The 23,121-nt window shown below is 40.4% G+C and overlaps 1 protein-coding gene across 1 annotated transcript in view; it reads right to left on the bottom strand.

The window, feature by feature from the left end:
- Positions 1-23,121, bottom strand: part of CHN2 (chimerin 2) — a 163,934-nt gene that overhangs the window by 56,375 nt on the left and 84,438 nt on the right. Inside the window, exons 4-6 of the mRNA XM_074838137.1 lie at positions 17,911-17,942; positions 14,664-14,777; positions 12,366-12,651 (exon numbers count right to left, since the gene is read on the bottom strand). Of these exons, the coding sequence (XP_074694238.1) occupies positions 12,366-12,651; positions 14,664-14,777; positions 17,911-17,942 (432 nt within the window). The remainder of the gene's footprint in view (positions 1-12,365; positions 12,652-14,663; positions 14,778-17,910; positions 17,943-23,121) is intronic.

Here is a 23,121-nt window from a genome sequence, read left to right as displayed (position 1 = left end):
CTTCTGTGTGAGGATAGGACAGAAAAGGGAAGGGGAATGGGACTTTCTTCTATCCTTGAAGAACACAGGCATGTCTGGGGCACGGCGAGTGTCAGGCAAGGGAAGGATTTGTCCCCATAATCCTGTTCTCATAGCAAGGTCTACTCTCCACACTCCTCAGCACTGGCATAATGAGCACACCCCAGTTCAGACCTATATATTTAACTCCCTTTTTATACAGCCCACTTTGTGTGTAAGAGCTTGTACTGAACAGCTATAATCAGTTCTGTCAACTCAGAGGGCCATACATGAGTTACAGCAGAGCAGACTGACAGATGACGGGATTCATCTCAGAAATCCAGCTGGTGGTGAACGTGGGTCAACACCTACAACTCGCTTCCAGGGAGAGCTGCAACAACCTGCGCAGCCAGCACTATGGATATCTCCTGCACTAGAGAAGTTTATCTTCATGGTATATGCATTTAGTCCAAAGTATCTATCTGTCTTTGTAAATTATCAAAAGGAAGAATTAAGAATTTTTTGAGCAGACATATTGAACATGGAATTTTTTCAGCTGAGGCTAAGCCCCGGTGATGGCTGTGGCACTGCATTTTCTCAAGACTGCAGCATGTGAAAAGACATTTCTGTAAGCTAGGTATATTTATTCTTTCACCAATGGAGAAGCAGCAGCATATGGAAAACTGCAGCCTGACTGACTTAACAGGTGTCACACAGACACAGAATAAAGGCATATTTTCTTTCTTTGAGTATTTTGCCCAAACCACTGAATGCTATTACCTTAAAATACCAGCTCTGAAATCAAAAGCTGTGCTTTGTATTCACATCAGGAGAAATGTTAGGTTTCCTTCATTTGACATTAAAAATGAATTATATATTCCTACATTGAGCCTTTCAGACAAGTAAAATAAGTAAATCATACTATGTCTTTCCATATTAACCCCTCTCACTATTTACACAATTCCTCTGAGACTGGACCTTCTGTAGGACCATTGCCATGTACACCTATTCCTTACTGCACTGCATTTAATCATCTGTGTATTAATATAGAAGTGACTTTGAAGCTAAAGAATAACTTCAAGGTTTTGTGTCAAGATTTTTAAGAACAAGATGAATGCTTGTTGCTAAAAAAGGCATCAGCCAGTCACGTTCCCATGAAACTATACTCATCATAAAAGCACAAATGGGTGTCAGCAGTGTAAGATGCCCTAATACAGTCCCTGGAAACTGTTAAGTAAATATGCCACCTAGTGTTTAATTGGCACAATTTCATTTGTAAATCATCTTGATTGATTCCTTCCAAGCTCTTCCCTGCAAGTCTACGTGGTACAGAATCTGACAGAAGTATCTGGAGACACCTTCTCCACTTTCCCACCGTCCCTCCCCCAAAAAACCCACCCTACAGCTTTCTCACTGAAGATGTATCTTCATCCTCAGGGACTGTTTAGCTCCTGATGGACTCTGCGCCAAATGGCCAAGCTACTCTCCCAGCCCATCTTTTTCATTTGAGGACCCCACACCTCTGACTGCTATGAGCAATCCAGAAGGCACTGAGAACTGACCATAGGGTGTCACCCTTGCTATGAAGATCCCAAAAAAGCCCATGGGACTTCAGAAAAGCTGCCCTGTACCACCAGCCAAATGGCACCTGGTCCAGCACCTGGGCATGAAGTGAAGGAAGCAGAGTCTTCCACATCTCCCTGCCTACAGGTGCTGGGCATAATCATTTTAAGAAGCAGAAACACTATTCCCAGCTCACAGCTTGCCAAAAGGGGACAATGAGTTACTGCACCATAGGTATTGTTTAGATGGATGGATGAACCCACTGAAAATCAGGGAAAGAGGCTTTCAAAGTATAACAACAACTATTTCTCTTCACAAGCAGTGGAGACATAATTTCTCCTGAGGCTATGGTAATGTTCTCCTTCCTCACCTCTAGCCTCTGCTTAATAGTGGCGCACCTGGCTTAAATGCAAACAACCCTCTCATTCTCGACAGAAGAGATACTCCAGGTATGTACGTGGCTTGGCCCCTTTTCCTGTGCTTAAAATATGACAAATTGTCTTCTTACATTTCCTAATTGAGATTCTCTTGATGTTTCTGTCATGGAAACTCATTTCCAGGGATTAAATTCCTGTACTGAGTCACATCATAGCACAAACCAACGTAAGTTTACGGTAATGTCTTGTTTGCACTTTTTCCAGATCAATAGAAGTCCTAAATGAAACTCTCGTCCCTGCAGTACTTCATCAGGTACCTCTCCCCAGCTTATCAAGCCTCTGCCTATCTTTATTCTTTGCTTGAAATTCCTCTACCTATTTTTGGTCCATGTGACCGTGTTCATGCGTCAACCAATTTGAATTAATGTCAAGAGTATGATTCCATGAGACATTGTACTACTTTGCTAAAAAACCAATTATTCTGCATCTGCTGCATTCTTTTCATTCAGCACTTTTGTAAATCTATCAAAAAGGCAATCAAGTCTAACTGGCAGTATTCATTCTATATAACCCATGCTGACGACCGTTCACAGTCCCACTGTTCTCCAGGGCTGAGAATACATTACAAGAAAGAGCCCATTGTTACCATTTGTACTTTTCACACCACAGCGTCCTCTTTTTCAAATATTAGCAGTTATAAAAAGCACTGGTTCCTGACCTTTGCAGTCAAGTCTCAGCGGAGAACGCTGTCAACAGCATGCACTTCACTGTGGTCATTACTGGTTGTCGTCCCGCCTAGGCTGCTGCCTTCTCCTGCTTAGCTGCCTTCTCTCTGCTAGCCCTGTGACTGCGACTGCACCTGACTGATAGCTGCTCACCCAGTCTGGAGGTGACTGGGGAGATTCTTGCACTTGGATTCCCAGTATCCCAGATGCAGGGTGAGGGTGCAGGCTGCTGAGCTGGCTCTCTGTGCCAAGAGGCCAGATCAAACAGAGGACATTTGCTTGGGCTCTGCACCTGATTTCACTTGAGTGCCCATATGCCTCAAGGGTGAGACCTTCTACACCCTGAGTATGGAAGAAGATGCTCAGTGGATATGACATACACGTTTTATGCTCAGAAAGGATAATATCTAGAGTGTGATAAGACATGCGCCAGTCAGTGTGGAGAGACATAGAAAGCTGGCCAAGACGTTCCTTGGCAGAAGGTTTGCATAGCGCGCAGGATATAGAAGAGGAAGAACTTAGTGTGTCTTATCTAACATTAAGCATTTCATGGAAGTCTTGGACATTACGATCGTAGATGCAGTTAATTTCTCACTAGTGAAGTGACGATTCAGGATTGAATCATAGAATGGTTTGGGTTGAAAGGGACTTTAAAGATCATCTAGTTCCAACCCCCCTGCCATGGGCAGGGACACCTTCCACTAGACCAGGTTGTTCAAAGCCCCATCCAACCTGGCCTTGAACACTGCCAGGGAGGGGGCAGCCTCAACTCCTCTGGGCAACCCATTCCAGTGTCTCACCACACTCACTATAAAGAATTTCTTTCTAATATCTAATCTACATCTACCCTCTGTCAGTTTAAAACTCTTATCTCTCATGCTGTCACTACCCTCCCTGATAAAGAGTCTCTTCCCATCTTTCCTGTAGGCCCCCTTTAAGTACTGGAAGGCTGCTGTAACGTCTCCCTGGAGCCTTTTCTTCTCTAGGCTGGAATGTACTCTCCACCCTTGGGGAGGAATCAAATAACTGCTCCTTAGCTATGTTGGCAAGACATCTTCATCTATAAAGGATGATTCAGAACCTAAATAATATTTTTTCAGGCACAGAAAACCACTGAGAAATAGGACTAGAAGGTACTTTAGGAGGTTTTTCTCCTGCTTGCCTCAGGTATCAGTGCTACCTGTGCCATTTCTACCAGATGTTTTCTAACGTGTTTCTATGCCTTATAATGAGGGAGATTTTGTTATTCCCTCAGGCACTCCATTCCAGTGTTTCACTGTTCTTTCCTTTTTTTCTCCCTTAATAGCTAACCTGCAATGTTCATCACTGTATTTCAGGCCTATCATCTCTTGTCATGTCCAGCATGAGCACAGAGGACATGTTATCTTTTTCCTTTTAATAAGTCAAGCAAATATATGACCTAAACAAGCACATCATTAAACCCACTTATTTTCTAAACAAAATATAAAGGATAAATATTAAGTCACTATTTAAACACTTTCCTTTTCACACTAATTCCAAGTCCTCCACTAACTGAAATTAGTATCTATCTTATTCTTAAGTTGAACACTTGTCTTCCAAGATCAAAACGTGGCAGTTTAGAGGCACTTGTAAAAGTTTAGTGCCTATTCCTACACAGTGTCTCAAGATTCATGCAAGACAATCAAGTATAGATTTTATATTTAAAAAATGGCTTTTCATTTTCCAGTGACTAGACAAATGAAATGTTTACGCTGAAGGGTCCATCCCAATCCCTATGGAAGTTTGTTTATACTAATTTAATACCATCAAACCATGTAAAGAGCATAAAAGCCAAGACAAAAAAACCCTCATATTAAGGCTTTTATTTTTAATACATGAAACTAAGCATGGGTTTTATGCAAGAAACATTTAGAATTATTAATATGCTCATAACAGGAAAATAACCAAGAGGAAAGGATTAATTTATGTATTCAGCAGAGCCTAGCTGCAGATATAGTACTGTACTTGAAGAGCCAAGTGGCATTTGCTTTAGGACTACTATAAGCACTTCTGGTGTATCTACTCATTTTTCGTACTAATCTGACATTCTCATTTGAGAAAATTTCAATCTACAATTGTGGTATTCACACTGCTTCCATTTGGCTACGTTTCTAAAACACTGAATTGGGAAACACTTTGGTGGTAACAAAATTCATATTCACCTTTGCTCCATATGCTTAGCAGGGCCCTGAACTGCTCCAAGACCCAGTGAAACCTTCAAGGGTCTTCCCATTAATTACAATAGCATTTGGATCAGATCATATCTGTTGTATCATGTCATCTGTGTAAATCAGTGTTGTCTCCAACTTACAACCTCTCTTCAGGCATAATCATATCACTTATTCTGCTTAAGGCAAAAGTCATGAATCCTAAACTGATGGTAATAACATAACATAAACCAGGAACCTGGAGAGATGTTAACAGCTCAGGCAAGCAATGTAAGCAAATACTTTTCAATGGAAACTCTTTCTCTTGATTCCCTCAATTTCTATTACTGTTAAGATGAACCCAAATTATTCCTCTCAAAAATCCTTGCCTAATCAGGCAAAACATTAGGTATTAGTTAGGAACGCCACAGTCAGCTACAAAGCAGCATCCCTCTTTGTGTGCATAAACATAGACAGCCAGAAGGAAGGAATTGAAAAAGATACTTTCCACGATTTTACTTTAGTAGCTTTCTTATTTTTATTTCTTATATATTGCCAATTTCATATTTATGATGCTTTAAACAAAAAAGAAGCTGTAAAGAGACCCAGCTGGAAAACACAAAAGAATGCCAACATTGAAAGGCAAAAGAAAATGATCAGCTAGCTATATTTTCAGTAAGATGGTATTTGTCTCACTCAAAATATAAAACTGCTTACTAAAATACATATACTGATAGATCTACTGAATTTATCTAAACTCCTCCTTGCTGTGGTATAATACCAATGAGCATTCTGGATGAAATCTATTTGCTAACAGTTATTCAAGAAGACAGTTGGGTATGTAGTTAAGGACTCATGTCAGGACATGCTACAATTAAGTATGTACATATGGTAACCTGTGTGTAGAATACTTGCAGGACAAGCCTGAATGTCTGATGAAAGGAATTCATTACTCCCAAAGTCATTTTGATGTATAAGTTTGTTGCTTCTAACAGCAAAAATGCCACACACCTTTTATCACTGCATCTATTACTGAAATCTACAGATAAAGGCCACCTCCATGTCTAGGCTTTATGTTGCTGCTTATCAGTGTGGCGTCTGAGCATCTTCCAGGCAAAATCAGTACTGCCAGGGAGATGTCCCTTATGAATTCTATGGCTATGCATATAGGAGTGAGACTGTAATCCCTAATAAAAGAAGGTGGTGGGTTGTTAATGTCCCTGTAGAATTGGGCATTTTAATTTGTTCTGACCAAGCATGTTGCAAAAACCAGGGAGGTGAAGGCAACGTAAAACATACCATGTCAAATTATCAGTGTTGTTCCAGCCCAGAGTCTGCAGGAACAGATGTTTCTGCTCACTATCTTCTTAGCCCCATGATCGGCTGCTGGGACAGTGCAGTACCCTGCAGCCCTCGTGTGGAAGGAAATGCTCAACATCTGGATAGACATCTCAGCAGAGAGTTAAACACTAGCTAGCAACCTGTAATAGGATCATTAGAGGTTTAGAGGAGCTGCAGAATGGGAAGAATAATGAATAAATGAAAGACTGAAAAGATTTCTTTATCATTGGCTAACAGCAGTACCTGTAGAAAATTCAATGAAGAGACAAAAATAGAGTGGTAAGATGAGGCTAAAAGGCCTTCAGAAAGGGACGTGATGTGAATAACAATGTAGAAGTGTAAATACTTACAAGAATTGAACTAAACCAGAAGTTGTCTTAAAATTGGTCATCTCCTGTGCAGCTTTGATGTAAGGAAAACTGCAGTGCCCCTAAAAAATTAGTTCCATAACCAGATTACATCTCCAATTAAGGGATGTTAGAGAACAGTCTTTCCTGGAAGTCCTGCATTTTCTTCTGTGGGAAACTGTGTGTGAGCAGCATGACTAATGAGGACAGTAATACCAACTACTAGGAAAGTTATTCCTCCTTTTCTGTCACCTTTGCCTTAATAGGAATAGCTTTCTTATCTGTCTATTGCTTGTGTGGGATTTTCTGTTGAGGAAATCTACAACCTTCCAGACTCCATAATATGCTTATCATTTCAGCTCTTTAGTTCTAGCTGCAGTATTAACTATGGGCTGTCATTTGCACTTAAATGCCCCATAATGAGTTCCAGCAAACCAGATAGGGAGGTTACCATGTCAGGAAGGAATACACAGTTTTCTGCACTGTCCTGCTGTTAAATGAAGACTCCGCAAACAGCTCGCTCTTGGTTTAGCGCAAACTGCACCACTATTCTTTACAGACCATCATTGTTAAATGCCTCTTGCTGCTACTGGCATGTACTTGCAACCAGAGAGCAGAACAAGCACTCCAGCCCAGGCTCCAAGCAAACTCATATTTCATGTACAACCAGTATGTTTGAACTGATTGAACCAGATCCCACTTGGAGAGAAGTTGATGGGAGCTTTGCCAGGATCCAAGTAAGCGGAGACCTGGCACTGACAAAACCTTCCTTAATCTTTACTGCGTTTACCAACAGTTTGCCCTCAGTCAGATAGGTTAAGATCATTCTTTTTGCAAATACTTTAAGCTCAGTCACTGCCAAAAGTTTTCTTTAACTCCAGACTGCTGTTCTCATTGCGTCCCTCATGCTAACATGAATACTTGAGAAGCTATAAGGCAACCCAAACTGAGGAACTGCTCCTGCATAAGACCAGCATAGCAAAGAAACAAGGTGCAGCACACAGCCTTTGCCTGACACAGGGCACTGTGTCACAGTGTCCAGGTCCCACCTGAGGCACAGGGTGGCTGCGGCAGCGCACAGGGCAGGTCACAGGAGTGGGAATGGAAGTGCAAGAGCTGGGAACCAGGACGGTTACTCATCAGCAACCGTGCCAGATTTTGCCTGATCAAAGCAGTCATGAAACTCCAGCTTGCATTTACTTCCAACTTTTCAATTCATTGAATATATTTTCCCAAATTACACTTGCCGATGTAGAATTAGACAATGAGAATTTTTTTCTCCTTGCCTGGGACACAAGGACCACTGACGCAGTAAGGCAGCAGTTGTAGAATAACATGGTATGTGATAGCAATAAATGTTTCAGAACTACATATTTTACTGACAGACTACTGCAAAGTTTTCACTCCTACACGTGAAGATTAATTGTTTACAGCAAGTTACACTTCCCCTACATTCACCACTAACGTGAATTACTGGTAATTAATTACAGTACATACCAGTACTGGGTACTTATCTGCCCTACATCTTCTAGTATACATTCATTTGCCCCAAGTACAGCATTCCATAAGCAGAGCAAACACAAAGCAGGCAATCACACTTGCTCAAGCTTAAATTACAACCCTAAACAGACAACATACAATCTTCAAATGTTCTTTGCACAAAAAACTATTTCTCTACTCAAAATCCCTTCTGAAGCTGGATCCTGTTAAAACGACAATTGCCTACACTGCTAAGAAAGTATTTACAGCATGCTGTTCTCCCACAACACTTCATTCCTAAAAATGACTGCGGCTCCTTTCAGATTAAAGATTTGTTAAAACTATTTGGATTAAAATTTGGAATCTGTGTCTACAAATCTAGCACCTCTCTAAAGCCAAACAGAAACAACTTTCGGATGAAATGTTGGCATAAAGTATCTTAAAGCATAAATGTTTTCTTAGGCCTGTTACAAAAAATGTTGGATAAAAAGGCATGAACAACAACAGCTTAATCCAGCCCATGAATCACAAGCCCCTTCTGGAATGGGCATGACTCCACTAATTACAACCTCAAAGAAATTATCATTATGGGAAAAGACAGGTACCCCAGGCAGTACCAAGACTTTTCATCTGAATGTGTGCTCCTCCCGCCAGCCCGTGCCTTGGTGGCTCCCTTCCATCGACCTACCCCATGGGGAGTGGCGGTGCTGGAATGACTGAGACGTTGAATAATCTGCTGTCAACATTGGAGGTGACAGAATGAGCAGACTCCCCGGATGGTGTTAACAAACCCGCTAAGGAGACAAATGCCTTCAGATGCATTTTCACACTCTGGAATTGGTTTCAGTATAAAACAAAATCTCACTTGTAAAAAGCCTAATCTGTAAGAGGAGTACTGATGCTTAACCTTAGAGTGCTAAATTCTCACCTTCCTCTTGAGAAATAATGGAAGTTTCTTTCCTGCATGTATGGTTTCTCCCCATCGTTTCTGAAACATTCAAAATACTCCAGGCAGCACTTTCAAATAAACCAGCTCAGTTACCAAAAAATTACATTTTACCTGTTCAACTGGCCAGAGAAAACACACCTTATAAAAAACTCAATGATTTTTCACACATGCAGAAAAGAATATACTTTACAGAAAAACATCATACTGAATATTCATTCACTTATTTCTATGGGTCTGAAATTTATTGGAGTAATTGAAGTGGGTGAAGGTTTTGATTTGTGGGCAAACCATGGCCTTTGTCTAAAATACTGTACAACACATGACAGCCTCAAGCAAAACATCTGATACAACTCTCACTGAACTACCACTTCCCCATATTATTTTTATATTTTAGAGGACTTCTGAAGTTTATATAAAAACAAACATTAAATTCCCTTTATTCTTACCTTTGTCCCTACATGCTATTACTGACAAATGCTTGATATTTCACTGGTTTATTCCAAAGCCCAGTCCATACTTTATCTGAGGTTACTGTGAGCAACAAATGGGAATGACAACCCCTGAGTCTTTGTCTGCTACCCAAACCTCTCATGAGCTTCCCCCAGGAAGATATGAATCAAAAGCAACCATAGTAGGCTTCACCATATAGACTTCTGTGAATTTCTTTCAGTTCCTAATAATTTAGTTGACATAATCTTTTTTTTACAGAGATTCGCATGAGATGATGGAAAACTACCGGTGCCTGTAGAGAAGCCCACTGGGAGTCCTAATTATCAATAGTGAGGCTTCAGCTGCTACGGCAGGTCTTCAGCCTGTGAGCAGACCACCTTGCCTATTTAGTCCCACTACTCTTGTAGCTGTGATTGCTCCTACTCCTCCTGGCAAGAAAAGTATGTTCGAAACAGCTGCTATTCCTCCTTCTGTTGCTTCTCCTCAGTGGGAGGAAGGCAGAGAGGGTTGCCAACAATGTAATGGCTTAGGTGAAGCCAGCTATTTTTACACAACAGTGCAGCCACACAGCCCAGTCTTGCAGGCTGCTACTGCCTGCATGTTTGGAAATCTGGATGAGCACCAGTCCTTGTAGGGTAAGGACCCACGGTACTGTCTTTCACGTCATGAACCACCTCAGAGGTAAATAATACTCTAAACACTTTAATTTCATTCAGCTGCAATACAGAAGAAGACCTAATCCTATCACTAATGAGATCCAGAGGTGTATTTTCACTATTGACAGCAAGTTACATCAAGTCCAAACATTTTCAATCACAGGTATCTGGAAATAGGGATGCAGCTCTCCACTCACTTTAAGCCAATAACATATGTTTTTGAGCTGTCATCAGAAAAAAGTGTTGGCATCCTCTCTGTGCTGCATTTCCACTCATATGAGGTGGATCAGGTAGCAGATCTGGCTGAAAATTCACGTGGTTTTTCTTCTGAGTTAATTTTACCCTGGAGCCGTTTTTTAGTGTCACCTACTGTGTAGCTGCATAAAGCTGTATGTCAGCAAAAACGCAGTGGTGAAGGAGAAAGGGCAGCGGTTCCTTCAGCAACAGTTTGCCTTCTGTTGGTTTAAAAGTTTTTACAGTACTCACTCGAAACTGCCCAGGCTGAAAAATGACATCCAACCCCAAGCATAACAGAAAACACAATCTGTTCGGAAATATCTGGTACTAGAACAAACTCCTCTGAAGTCTTTGAGAGCCCTTTGAGAGACACAAAAGACCACTGCTCCTCAACTGGAAGAACTGTAAGTAAAACTGAAGACAATTTTGAAATTGTGTCTCTCCTTCTAATATTCTCCTGATTTCCTAAGAGAATGTATTATGATTTTCAACTGTCATGATTGCTTTATTATACTACAGTCATGTAATATTTACAGTCATCCCAGTGATGGTCCAGTACTTTCTCGATACAAAAGAAACTTTTCCAGAACATCCTCTGGACTGCTTTCCTACTGACACAAAAACACCTACAAAAAAATGTTTGTCACACTGCACTATGTTTATTTCTTAGTGGGCCTCAGATGAAGTCAATATTCACTTTCTCGTGACTGTTACAGCACTCAGGACCAACCAGTTTCCAATCACAGGAATCAACTGAATAAGCACGAAACCCTTCTCTATGGCATCCGCTCCTCTTGCGTATTACAATACCATCCAATTGAACCAAACCCTATTGTTATCAGTGGTGGATTAATTTTGAAATAAAACTTGAATGGAGGACTTGTTGCTGTGCCATTCTCCAAAGGACTTCCCTGCAGCAGTATGCCTTCCCTAAAAAATGTCATTGTAAATGGAATTAATTTGTTATAGAGGATGAATAGGTTTACATGACAGGTCAGTTACTCGAGCAATTATTACTACTGTGAAATCCAAACCAGTATATCATCATCCGATGCGGATATGTGAACCCAACAGACAATAACTATGTTAGAAATGTCCTACAGTGATGAGGATACACACAAAAAAGCTGATCTCTTTTCATGTTCAGTATTACTATATGACAGCAAATTCACTCTCTGCTTCTCAAACACAGTCTCCAGTTCCCAACTAGCTACCAGCACACAAGCACTAAAATCATCAGGCACACTGCGGAAGTATGCTTACAAATGTCAGTAAGTCAATTCAGCACAAACACCGGACTCAAAAAAAAGTTTTGTTTGACAGTTCTTACTGCCTTACCACCTGGGAAATGAAAATATCCACATGTCACTGCTTACAAGACTGTTTCTCCTATGTAAAAGATTTTCTAATTTTACATCTTCAGATGGATGCTAACTGCACAAAATTCTCAAATTACCATCATGTAAATAAGTCCTTGTCCATACAATGCTATGGGTACGGGTGCATGTGAGAAGCAGATCAAGGAAAGCCCACTTCAAATGAGAAGAGCGAGAAGAAAGGGAAGCAAACACACAATATCCCAACTTCAGATCCATGAGAAAAAAGGGAAGAAAACACACAATATCCCAGTTTGAGACCCATCCACCAAAGACTTAGCAGAAAAGAGGAGCTTTGCACTGTCAATGGAATGATAACAAACTTGAGCTGTGGTGAAGGATCAGTGAGAACCAGTTTCATAATCTTACTGTGGAATATGCTTGAGTATACGTGGACAAAGAACATAACTTGTGAACAATTTTAGACACAGTTCCTAAGTTAGCCAGTATATATCTATATATATTTACACAGTGAAAACATTTGCATTTGGTACTTATTAGAAAGCTTTCGTCATAAGCTCCAGTCAAATATCAGTTTGGAGCCAAGATCACATTAACAGGATATAAACTTTTCAGTGGGATAGTAATACTTAATGAAGTATAGAAAAATAGAAACAGGTCTTTAGACAAAACACTTTTTTCTCTCAGATCTGCTAGAAAGACTGGTATTAATTGCCAAAGTTTTAAACTGAATACTTACCTTTTCAACTGGGGTATTTTCTTCACTTGTTACACTTGCTTTTCTTGATTCGTTTTTTGTTCTGCTCAGCCGCCGGGACACTTTTTCTCTAAGCAAAGTGGCGTATCCAATGTGTTCATAGATGGGGTTTGTTGTCATTTTGGAAATATACTCAGAAGCCTTTGTTTCTATATACAATGTTATCAAGCCATCTGTAACTAGATCATGGATTGATTCGAATCTTTTCTCCCCAACAAAGTGCTTCCCATCATAGAACAACCTGTAGTTTAAGGTCTGATTACCAAATCTGCAAATACCAGAAAAAAAAGGAGGGAGAGAAGAAAGAGAGAGAGGGAAGAGTGAGAGAGAGAATTCATATTGGCAAAACACTCAGGAGGTTTTGCTGAAGAGTCTGTATATCTGCATTACATATGAAATATGCACATGGTGCAACTGGATCTCTGTGGATACACCAACTCAAGTTCAAACCTAAACCTGACTGCATCACATGAACTGGGCTACAGAACCAATTCTCCATAACAAGCCATGCAATCCAAACGTACGTGGTTTAAATCTAAATCCTAAAGGGACTACCGCAGAGATTGGAAAGGCATGTTTGCACTGACCAGATTTTATACCGGGATGCTTAGCTTAACTGTGTTAAGGGGTTTTCCATCCTGAAACGTGTCTGAGGTGCAGAAACTGGCTGCTTAATCACCATGAGTATATTTACAGTCAGTGAAGAGACAAGGGCATCTCTAGCAAGTAATTCAAATCCTAAGGGTCTCAATCACTCTCTGGCAGGAAGCCAGGGTGACCGAGCTCTTAATTCAGGGGCCCAATTAAACATCCAAAGTTCTGTGGGATAACTCTTGCCCCATGCAGCTATTTATGGCAGGTGTAATCTATGGGGTTTTTAAAAGAGTTTTAAAAAGCAAAGTGCTGTAGTAGCACATTCAGTTTATAACACCAATGTTGGAATCCCATTCTTGATTAAAGGATTAAAGGATATGACATTGGGTTAAACGGTTCTTACATTGCATCAAATGTGCACCTATCTGCATACTTTTTTGGGCATTCAAACCAAACTGTTTAAGCCTCTTCTTTTTTTTTGTCCACATTTTTGTATGAATTCCCAATTTACTATCGAATTCAGTTTATGATTTTACAAATAATTATTCAGACGGATTTAGAAATCATACTGTTGTGTCAAAACAACAGGCATTTTGCCATAATCCCCATCCCTTGGTCGTTCTTTTTATTCTTTATTTTGAAATCTCTTTCCAAAGCCCTAAAAAAAAAATCACATTTGCTCTTTTTCAGCTGACAAAAGTTGCTTTTAATTTACACCACTTTTTAGTTGGCATGACTCACCAGCTTTTCCAGCTCTACCATCTGCACATCAATACAAATTCTGAGGATGATTTCAGCACTGTATCACAGCTACTTGGGATAACTCCTTAAAGGATTTTTCCTACTGGCTTACCAGCAGAAGGGTAAAAATGCAGACTTTTATTTTGTGGATATCCCACAGAAGTAATAATGCTATAAAGATTGTAAAATATTGCCATGGAGTTTGCTTTGCAAAACCCAATAGAGTATCTGGTCGTCTTGCCACTAACCCATAGCAGCTTTCAGACTGTCATGTGGGCAGGTTTTGAATGGCACAGCTAAGCCAGGAGTGGTGTATTTTCAAGGAAAGGCACCTGTGAGGGGCAGTGAGGTTGTTGGTTGGGCTCCCGCTATATTTTTCATTCAGTTGAATAGCAGACTCTTACTTTGAAGCAGCAGCATCCCATGCTTCACACTGTATTTCTACAGCAAGCTTGAATTCCAGTTAGGGAAGAAAACTGAAGACCAGTATACTGCCTTTGACAGCTGGTCAGCCACTGGACTTCATGATTTTCCAGGTTTATCCAGGGCTACTATCGCCAATGGTTGCCGATATTTGTGTACCACACACCACTGAGCTCTGTCCTCTGTTGGGACACTCTCCTGTTCTGTACTCCCTCACATCTCTTACACAGTTTTCAAGGAGAAGCTCTATCTTTACAACACTCAACTCCAGGTAGCAAAAATTTTGAAAATGGGCACAGTCTGCTTCTGAAAAGGGACTTCCTAGCCAAGTGCTAGAGGAGTGACTGAATAGCTGCCGTACTGCAACGGTCAAACTGCTGACAAGAGGGTATAATCATCCTGACACCATGAAGTGTATTAAGTAACAGTGGACACAGACTTCACTCAAAAGGGACTGATATAATCCCCTCCATTAAACACATTTACATGTGAACTACAAGCATCTATTAAAGCAGCATTTACCTGAGAGCAAGAGTATAGCAGCCGGGTTGTCGCTGGCTTTCTCTAAGAATATATGCTCCTTCTACGCCAGCAAGTATTTCATCTGCTTGCTCCCGAGAAATGATCCCATGAAACCTAAGGGAAGACACTTGAGTGAATTACAGAACAATCTGACCAGAAACACCTCCTCCTCCACCCCCGAAACCATTTTAAAACTTCCACACTGCAGAGCATCGTGGTCTAAGCCATCAGGACAGCGCCCAAGCATCTAAAAGTGGTAGGACAGTCATCCAGCTTGGGCAAGTCCAGCATAGAGGCAAACCAAAAACTACACTGTATATGCAGTTTCAGTCAGGCTAACACTCAACTGCACCCAAAGATTATTTTCTGTAAATGCCTCATCTTTTCACAACTCTTCTTCTCTACCAGTCTATGCCCCTCTTCCTTGTTTCCTTTCTAGAGGCCTTACAATGGAATTGAAAACTAGGCACAAAGGCATTATTTTTTTTTAAATGGAAATGACTTAAAATGAGAGGTCATTCTTGTTATCAGTTTATTTTTATATTAACATTGCTTCCTCAATTTTGTAAGGGAAACTGACATAAGCAATGGCAACAATTATTCAAAATTCTATTCTGCATATATTAAAATAGAAGAAGATACAGAGTAGCCTTAAGAAAAATACTGTTTTCTTCATTTCAATCAGTTCCTCATTCAGTGTTGGAAAACAGCAATACTTCTCTGACTCTTTTGTCATTGCTATTTTAAGAAAGAAAGAGACCCTAGGATGCACAATTAACCTTACGATAATCAACTTAGTGGTGATCCTTCCATAAGTACAAATGCAGCCTTTACAGCAGTTTGAGTCTTAACTCCTACACACATTTTGCTAGCTGATAAGTCTCTGAGGGTCTCCTCAGAGGTTTTGAAAATTTCTATTTTTGCTGCTGTCTGAAAAAAGGCACTAAAATGTACTGGCCTTTGGCATTTTCTCTTTTCTGACAATACATATGAAGTGGCACATTTCTAATGCTGCCTCTGGCTCGGTAGTGAAAGAGAAGAAAAACACACTGGATGTAAATGCAGTTGTTCCATTCTCTTTATGTTGTCCTTTCATAACTAATATATATTGGAAATATTAGGTTCAGCTGATCTTTACAGAGTGACTTTCTATTCAGAATGATGTAAATTGAGTCACACTTTCAGTCTGTATTGGTGGGGAACACACTCATTTACTGCCACATCCAAATTGAAATGAGCAACCCCTAGATGACATAATTTAAGCATGTTTTTGCCAATAAATGCATGGCAATTCATAACTCTAGTTAAAAACAATGGGCCTAAGCTATTCACCACCAGAAGCTCATCATAAAATATAGCAGGCTTTAGGTTAGATATTAGGAAAAAAGCTCTTCTGGTGACCAATTTAAGAAATCACTGGGACAGGATACCTGGGATACCTGTGAAATTTCTTTAACCATAGGTGGTAAACACTAGGTAATCCAAGCTTTCTCATTGATACTTTTGGTACATTTTTATAAGGGCATAAAACCAGCTTGTACGTGGTACAAGATCCCCTGAACTCAAGGTGCCTGCTTCTGACAGCAGCCAACAAGAAATGCTTACGGAAAGAGTACAGGAAGCAGTGACATATTTCTCTCACTTCACATCCCTGTCCATCCATCACTGGTTGAGTCAGAAGTTTTGTCCGATCAGCTGTGACCTTACCCTTCATGAATCTGAGAATCTCACTTATAAACCCCTTAGTATCTTTATGCTCTTGGCATCTACAGCACCCTGTGGCAATGAACTTGAGAGGGACATGGTGCATGTCCGTCTCTTGGACATCCATTGACAAGACCTGTTCATCTTCCTCCTATGGTAGGAGCTGCATCCCTTTGCTCCACTGCTGTTGCACTTCATTGTACCTTTCAGTTTTTCTATAACTTTTCTAAGTTTTTCTATAACCTTTCTAAAAAGGAGGGAGGAGGAAGGAGAGAGACCAGAACTACGTGTACTATTTAAAATGCAGCCACATCACAGATTTATATAGTAATGTAATTATATTTTTCTGTTTCTTTCCCTAGAAATTCTTGATTCTCTTTCCGAGCACCTACTGAGCGCTGAGTCAATTGCTTTTATAGGATTGTCCCAGTGATTCTGAAATCTTTCTGAATGATAGTAACTAACATGATCTTGCCTCGGCAGGTTCACCGAGGTGACTTCTTACAGTTCCTGCCAGCCCTGCTGCTCCACGGACCCGGAGTGTGTCAACAGCCAGGCAGGTTCCTGGATATGAGATGGCAGTAATCATTTTACAAGTCCTGTTGTAGGAAGCTTGATGGGTTACTCAGCTAGGTACTGTCTTCAGCTCTGTTGTACTCTAGTGGCTAGATCTGAATCCCCTGTTGTCAAAGATAATATTTAAAAAATGAAACTTCAGTAACTAGGGACAAACTTACTGGCTCTTGAGGTTTTTGATGGTAGAAAAGGATCATTAAACACAGAGGATATGTCTGGGATGGAAGAAAAAGTAGAACATGGGATCTAAGTAATTTAGCTAACGATAAGGGCTAGGGCCTGAGCAGATACTCCAGCAAAGGCCAAATGCCAGATCTGGGTGGTTGCTGCAGTGGCTGTGCCCTTCAACTTCACCTGCCCAAATCACCATGCCAATGCAGGATCCAGCTCCTTTCAAGATATTTATTGGCAAGAAGACTGATGAGCACAAAGGAATTATACTCTAGTGGTCTGCTATTTTCCTCACAACAAAAATACACCTCTTCTGTGGGTATTTTGGACTTCATGACTTTAGCAGGGAAAACAGCATTTACACAGGCAGTAGTATACATGCATACTTCCACAACCATGTAGGGTGGTGAAAGTATAGGAACATACACAGAAAGGCACTGAGAGAGGCAAGCTGCTTCTCTCCTCCCCAGGGCATTGCAGGACCACTGGGAGGTTTAAGCGACAATCAAAATAAAAAGAAGAAATACTCCAGACAATATTTTTTTTCCCCAGCTGTCCTGAGAAAAGCAAAATAAACATGCAGGCTCACATAGCAGCACAGTTCATGGATTACGAGCAGCAGTACTGGACTGTAACATAGCTAAATTATTAGGCTTTCAATATATTTAGTTCAGAGTGTAAGTGAAAGGTAAAATAAAATACTTTATTAGACTTTCATCATGTCTTTTTTTTTGTAGTTCTAGAACAACAACTTCTGGATACACCCAACGGATACTTAGAAGAGGAAAATACTTACTCTCTTCCATAATACTTTGGCCTGTTCTCCACCTAAATTTTGAAAGAAAGGAAAAAAATATTAAAATCATACTCGATTTTAAGTACATAAAAATAAATGATGCTGGTTATTAATGAGGACTACTGCACCCATTTAAGTGATGAAATTCTGCAGATTCAAATCTGTGACTGGAACATGACTACACAGAACAGAAAAATGAAAACAGAAGAGGTGGCTTTATTGATGGATTTTGGGAAGAATAACATGTCTCAATGGCCAAAAATTAGAACTACACATAATTGTATAAAATGTGATCAAACGGATAAAGAATAGTTTACTGCAGTTTTGCCAATCTAGTATTTATAATATAAAGTAAGACTATTCTTGTTATACACCCTTTAGCTTCTTGAAACCATTTTATGCCTATATACGGCAACTGACTATAGATAAAAAGTTTAATATTCTTGGGAAAAACAAGGTTTCTGGATTTAGACCTAGTCTTAAATTCTTCGAAGCCTGCAGCACTTGCAGGCCTGATCCAAAGTACACTGAAAGCTGCTGGAAGGACTCCCAGTGACTTCAGAGAGCTCCGAACCGACTTTTAGGAAGGTCACGTTCTTATCCAGACACTCAGGAGACGCCCGCCACTCCGACCTCGGCAGCCTTCTGTCAAGTTGTGCCAAAGCCAGCCCCCCCGCCCCCAGCCCCCAGCCCGGCCGCCCCCAGCCTCGGCTCGGGCCCTCGCTCGCGCCGGCAGGGGGCGCGGCTGTCCCGGCGGCCGCGCGAAGGCCGCCGCGCGCTTCTCGCGCCACCCGCGCGCGCCTGCTTGCCGCCACCGCTCCCTGTGGGGCGGACGCCGGTTCCTTCCCAGCGCGTCCAGCCGCGTCCCTCCCCAGGCGCTCCTCCCCCGCCTGCATGAAGAGATGCTCCCCCCCCAGCTACGGCACCTACCACTAGTGCCCTCCTACCGGGCCGCAACTTCAGCCGGCGTTTTCACCGTGTCAGCACGACAGAAATTAATACAAGCCATAAAGTCTCCTGATTATCAAAAACCCGCACGTATCTGAGTGCACACCTGAGTGAAGCTGTCCATATCTGTGGAATTACTGCTTCATACACACCGACACGGGCATAGAAAAATCGTGGTTTTAAGACGGTTTCATCCTTTAGCATAAAACCCATGAATTGTCACCATTTTATCTGACTGGAAATAAGCACCCTTGTTCTTGTTTTGATTATATCTCACTAGTTCACTCACAAAAACTTTAAACTGATGAAGGTCTTTTATTTCTGAATAGCAGATCCATAAATGTCACATTTTTGATTCAATAGTCTACACGCCACGCACTATACCGAAGCAGCTGACTTTCTACCCTGCAGTCACTAAGGCTACAATACTGCGCAAGATGAACGAAAGTCCGTACAAGATAATGAGAATCTTCAATGGAAGACCTATGGGAGTTCAATCAAGTCCTTACTGCGCTTCTTTCCCAGCTTGGCATTATTTTTCTAGCATGGCACTAACAATAGCAGCATCATACCCTTGAAACTCCTGCCTAGGAATAATACCTTGATACAAACAGTTCTGAGCCCCGAGGGGCAGGAATAAGAGGAGAAAGCAAATTCTGAAGCGGAGAGAGAGCAAAATCAGAGGAATTGCCAAGTGCAGGTGCTGTGTTCCTATGTGCATATATGGCAACTCAGAGAAGAAAGTGTATGAATTCATTTTTTTAATTTTATATTTTTATAAGTAAAAAAAAAAATCAAGAAAAAGCTGTATTACCTCAGAAAGGAGGTTGTTCATCTGTTCATCTTCAGTAGTGCTACATGACTTTATTATCTTGGAACTGTGCTGCCTTCCTGTCATCCTTATAGACCTTAATGACCTCTCAAAGCATATATTTAGCTGGGAACTTAATTAAAAAATGGGTAAAAGAAGCTGGGTTAGGTAAGACCATCACATCCAATCTTCTTTTTCATGAAAACAAAGGCCACTCAGTACACTGAAAATGATGACAAGGAACAAACAGATAAACTTTCATTCCCACAGAGAGCCAAATAAAACCTTTACACCACAGAAGGTAAAGCATGACTTTCATCTAGGGTTCAGAATCTGCTTCTATTTAAAAATATAGATTTGCCTTGATTTTATGCATACACAGAATAAATCTCAACACATTCAATCTACCTCAGAAAGATAAAAGAATTAACAGTACTAGCAAGCACCCTCAAAATTACCTGTAAGCACAAGTTCCCCCACAAATATAAATATAAAAAAATATATATCTATATAAAACCTCCTATAAAGTACAAAAGCAAACTGGAAATAACTCCTTGAGCAAATGGAGGCACATTTTCTATCCTTCTCACAACACCATTTATAAAAAACCACAAATTTATCTGTGAAATATTTATCATTTAACTAGCAACTGACTGAACTGCCCTGGACACTGAGATTTCCATTTTTCTTGCTGTTCATGAGCTAAAAGATTTGCTCTTCTGAGAATCCACACAAATCCTATATTCTTCCTCCTCTTCCATAAAACAGAAGCCTTCACTCCAGCTTCTTTTAGCATTCTTGTGTCTAAAATAGCCACAACTTCAGCACTTGGCTTTAGGCAAAAAAGATACTGTAATATTTCCTGAAATGAAGCTCCAGATCTGCCAGACCATCCAGGTGTCCCAGAATCTAAAAATCCTCTCCAGTGCTCACAGCAACCTTTAGCCTGAAATAATCATTTCGCTCCTAACCAACTTCACCACTAGGAACAAACACAAGGAAACAAAGTTACAGCAAGATAAAAGATCAAAATAACATCAGGGTCTCTAGATCAAAACCAGAATGTTGGACTGAACTTGGAAATAAACCAAAAGCCTGCACAATTGATGGAGCAGAGGCTTAAAAGTATCAAAGGAGCCAGTAGGTCTGTTTTGTGCTGACTGCAGACTCTGTACAAACTTCAAGGGAAATTCTATGTATCCCAGAAGGCAAAGGTGACTGAAATTCAGTTGGGATTAGCCTTCTCTCTCCTGCTCTAAATGGGCTTGCACACACAGTCAGGCCGCCTAAGAGAATTCTTAGCGGTGGAAAGAACAAAAAATCCGCAGTTAGAAAAGTGACTGTTTCCTAGTGGTAGGAGCCCAGAACAATCGGCCTTATTCTAAGGACATATACACTTAGGTTTTTTTCACAGATAATGGCTATGAAGAACACTTTCATCACTTTCTGTATAACCCTCACAATTTCCTTGTTGAAATAAGGGCCACCTTTCCCAGGTGACCAGTTGCTTTTCTCCATCACTCTGGCCCATCTCCTTAGACATTGAGGATGGGGAGAGATCAGAGAGTTTGAATCATTTAGGACTCTTATGCTAATAGACAAAAACAAAGTACAAAACTGAGGAAAATTATGTAAGGCAAATAATAGGTCTTCGCTAGTGAAAATAGATTTTGCTTTAAAGAGCAGCTTGCTTTTACTACTCCCATACAGGGGATAAATTAAATGGGTTCTTTCTCTCCACTAAAAGTAAGTAAGTGGCAGCTTTCAATTCAAATGTGAGATGGTAATTTTCTGGCTTAGAAAACGGTACTACTGCCAAACTCAAACCAAAAATGTTGTTGCAGAGCAGGCATTTCTGGTCGCTGCTCTGGAAACCATGGAGAAAATGCTGAAAATTACTACTGAAATTCATAGTTGTATTAATTATAAATCAGCAGTGAATGCCAAAATTGTTTAAAGTCAAGTTGATCAGAAAATAAGATGTATGGTGAAACAGCCTAAATCACTACTAATCCAGTACTCTTAGAAAGTCAGCAACATTTAATGACATCTAATCTTGAAGCATGCTCAAAGAGAAATGAAACCCAGCACAGCTCTCCTGGCACTCTCCAAAGGCCTTTGGAAGCTCATATTTGAGAGATTCTGCATACTCCAGCCTTGACTCCCAGCCTGCCAAACCTGATTGCCTCTCCCCACCCCAATAAAAAAACCCCGACTTGTACACTTAGTCTAGTTTTACAAGTTTTTTTACAATGTTACAGCAAGGTTACTTCAAGGTGTGGAGTAAGTTGTACTGGGGTTTGAAGTCAGCACTGAGAAGGAAAAGTCTTCTTCAAAAAAATACAGCAGCTATCTAAGCTAATTCAATATATTGCGTTTACATAATGTTGAAGTTTACTGAATTTTAATGCCCGGGGATTTGTGGCTCCTCTTTTGGCCAGGATGGTTTGGCCCTGGCATGACACACTCCTGCTAATGTACAGATTATTGTATTAAAATCCTACACCACTCTGCAAGATAACTCATCACAAAACTACTGGGAATCATGCAGGCAGGAGGTGAACATCCCCTAATGTGATAGATTTTCATTGCAAGCATTGACATCCAAGCCACACTGTACTGCAGATTTGAAGATACCCCGAAGAATTCTTTCTGCGTAAGTACTACCACAGAAATAAGATAACCCTAATTTCAGAAAAAAATTATTTTCTCTTTGGCTTCATTGCACAAGACTATTTCCTTATCCAGTGGCCAAAGCTGAAATCTAGAAATGTTAGAATGAAAATTTAGAAATCCCCGTAGGACAGTAATCTGTCTGTAATTCAGAAGGGCCAGCATGTATATCTATCTGTTTTAACCTGCCTTAACACAGTCAAGAAAAGAATATAAAAGGGGAAGGGAAACAATAAGGTGGGTAGTTGCACCTGCCACTCTGTTCTTCTCTCTAGTACACAGAAAGAGCAGAGCAACAAGATCCAATAGTTAATAATGTCGGTGTGTTTACTCAGAGCAGGCAGTGAGGCATTTTCCCAAAGGAAGTTTAATCTGATTTATTTTCTGTTTGGAACAATCCTAATTATTTTTCAGTAATTCTAGTTGACTAGATATAAATACATTTTTCAGCTCGGTTTGACATAAAGAGAAATAAAAGTGTTGGAAAAGAAGATTTCAAGACAAGTAAAAACAGACTGTACAGAAAAGGAGTTTATTGTCCAAATTGTTCTGCTTTTGGCAGAACTGTCATAAGCCAACTGCAAACTTCAGCCTTCCAATCAACAACCGAATAGGATTAAGGAAGATTGTAAGCCCCCATTAAATGGAATGAAGTAAAAAAACTATGTTGTATTTCATTACTTCTATAATTTTCTTGCCTCTAAATTCTTCTTAAAGAAATTTCTCCTTAGATCAATTAGAGTGTCTAACTTTCCCTTCAAATAGGACAAATTATTTCA

The sequence above is a fragment of the Strix aluco genome, chromosome 1 (assembly GCF_031877795.1).
Source record: "Strix aluco isolate bStrAlu1 chromosome 1, bStrAlu1.hap1, whole genome shotgun sequence".
Lineage (NCBI taxonomy): Eukaryota > Metazoa > Chordata > Aves > Strigiformes > Strigidae > Strix > Strix aluco.
The sequence above is the reverse complement of the archived record's forward strand: the minus strand, read 5'-3'. Positions and strand labels throughout refer to the sequence as shown.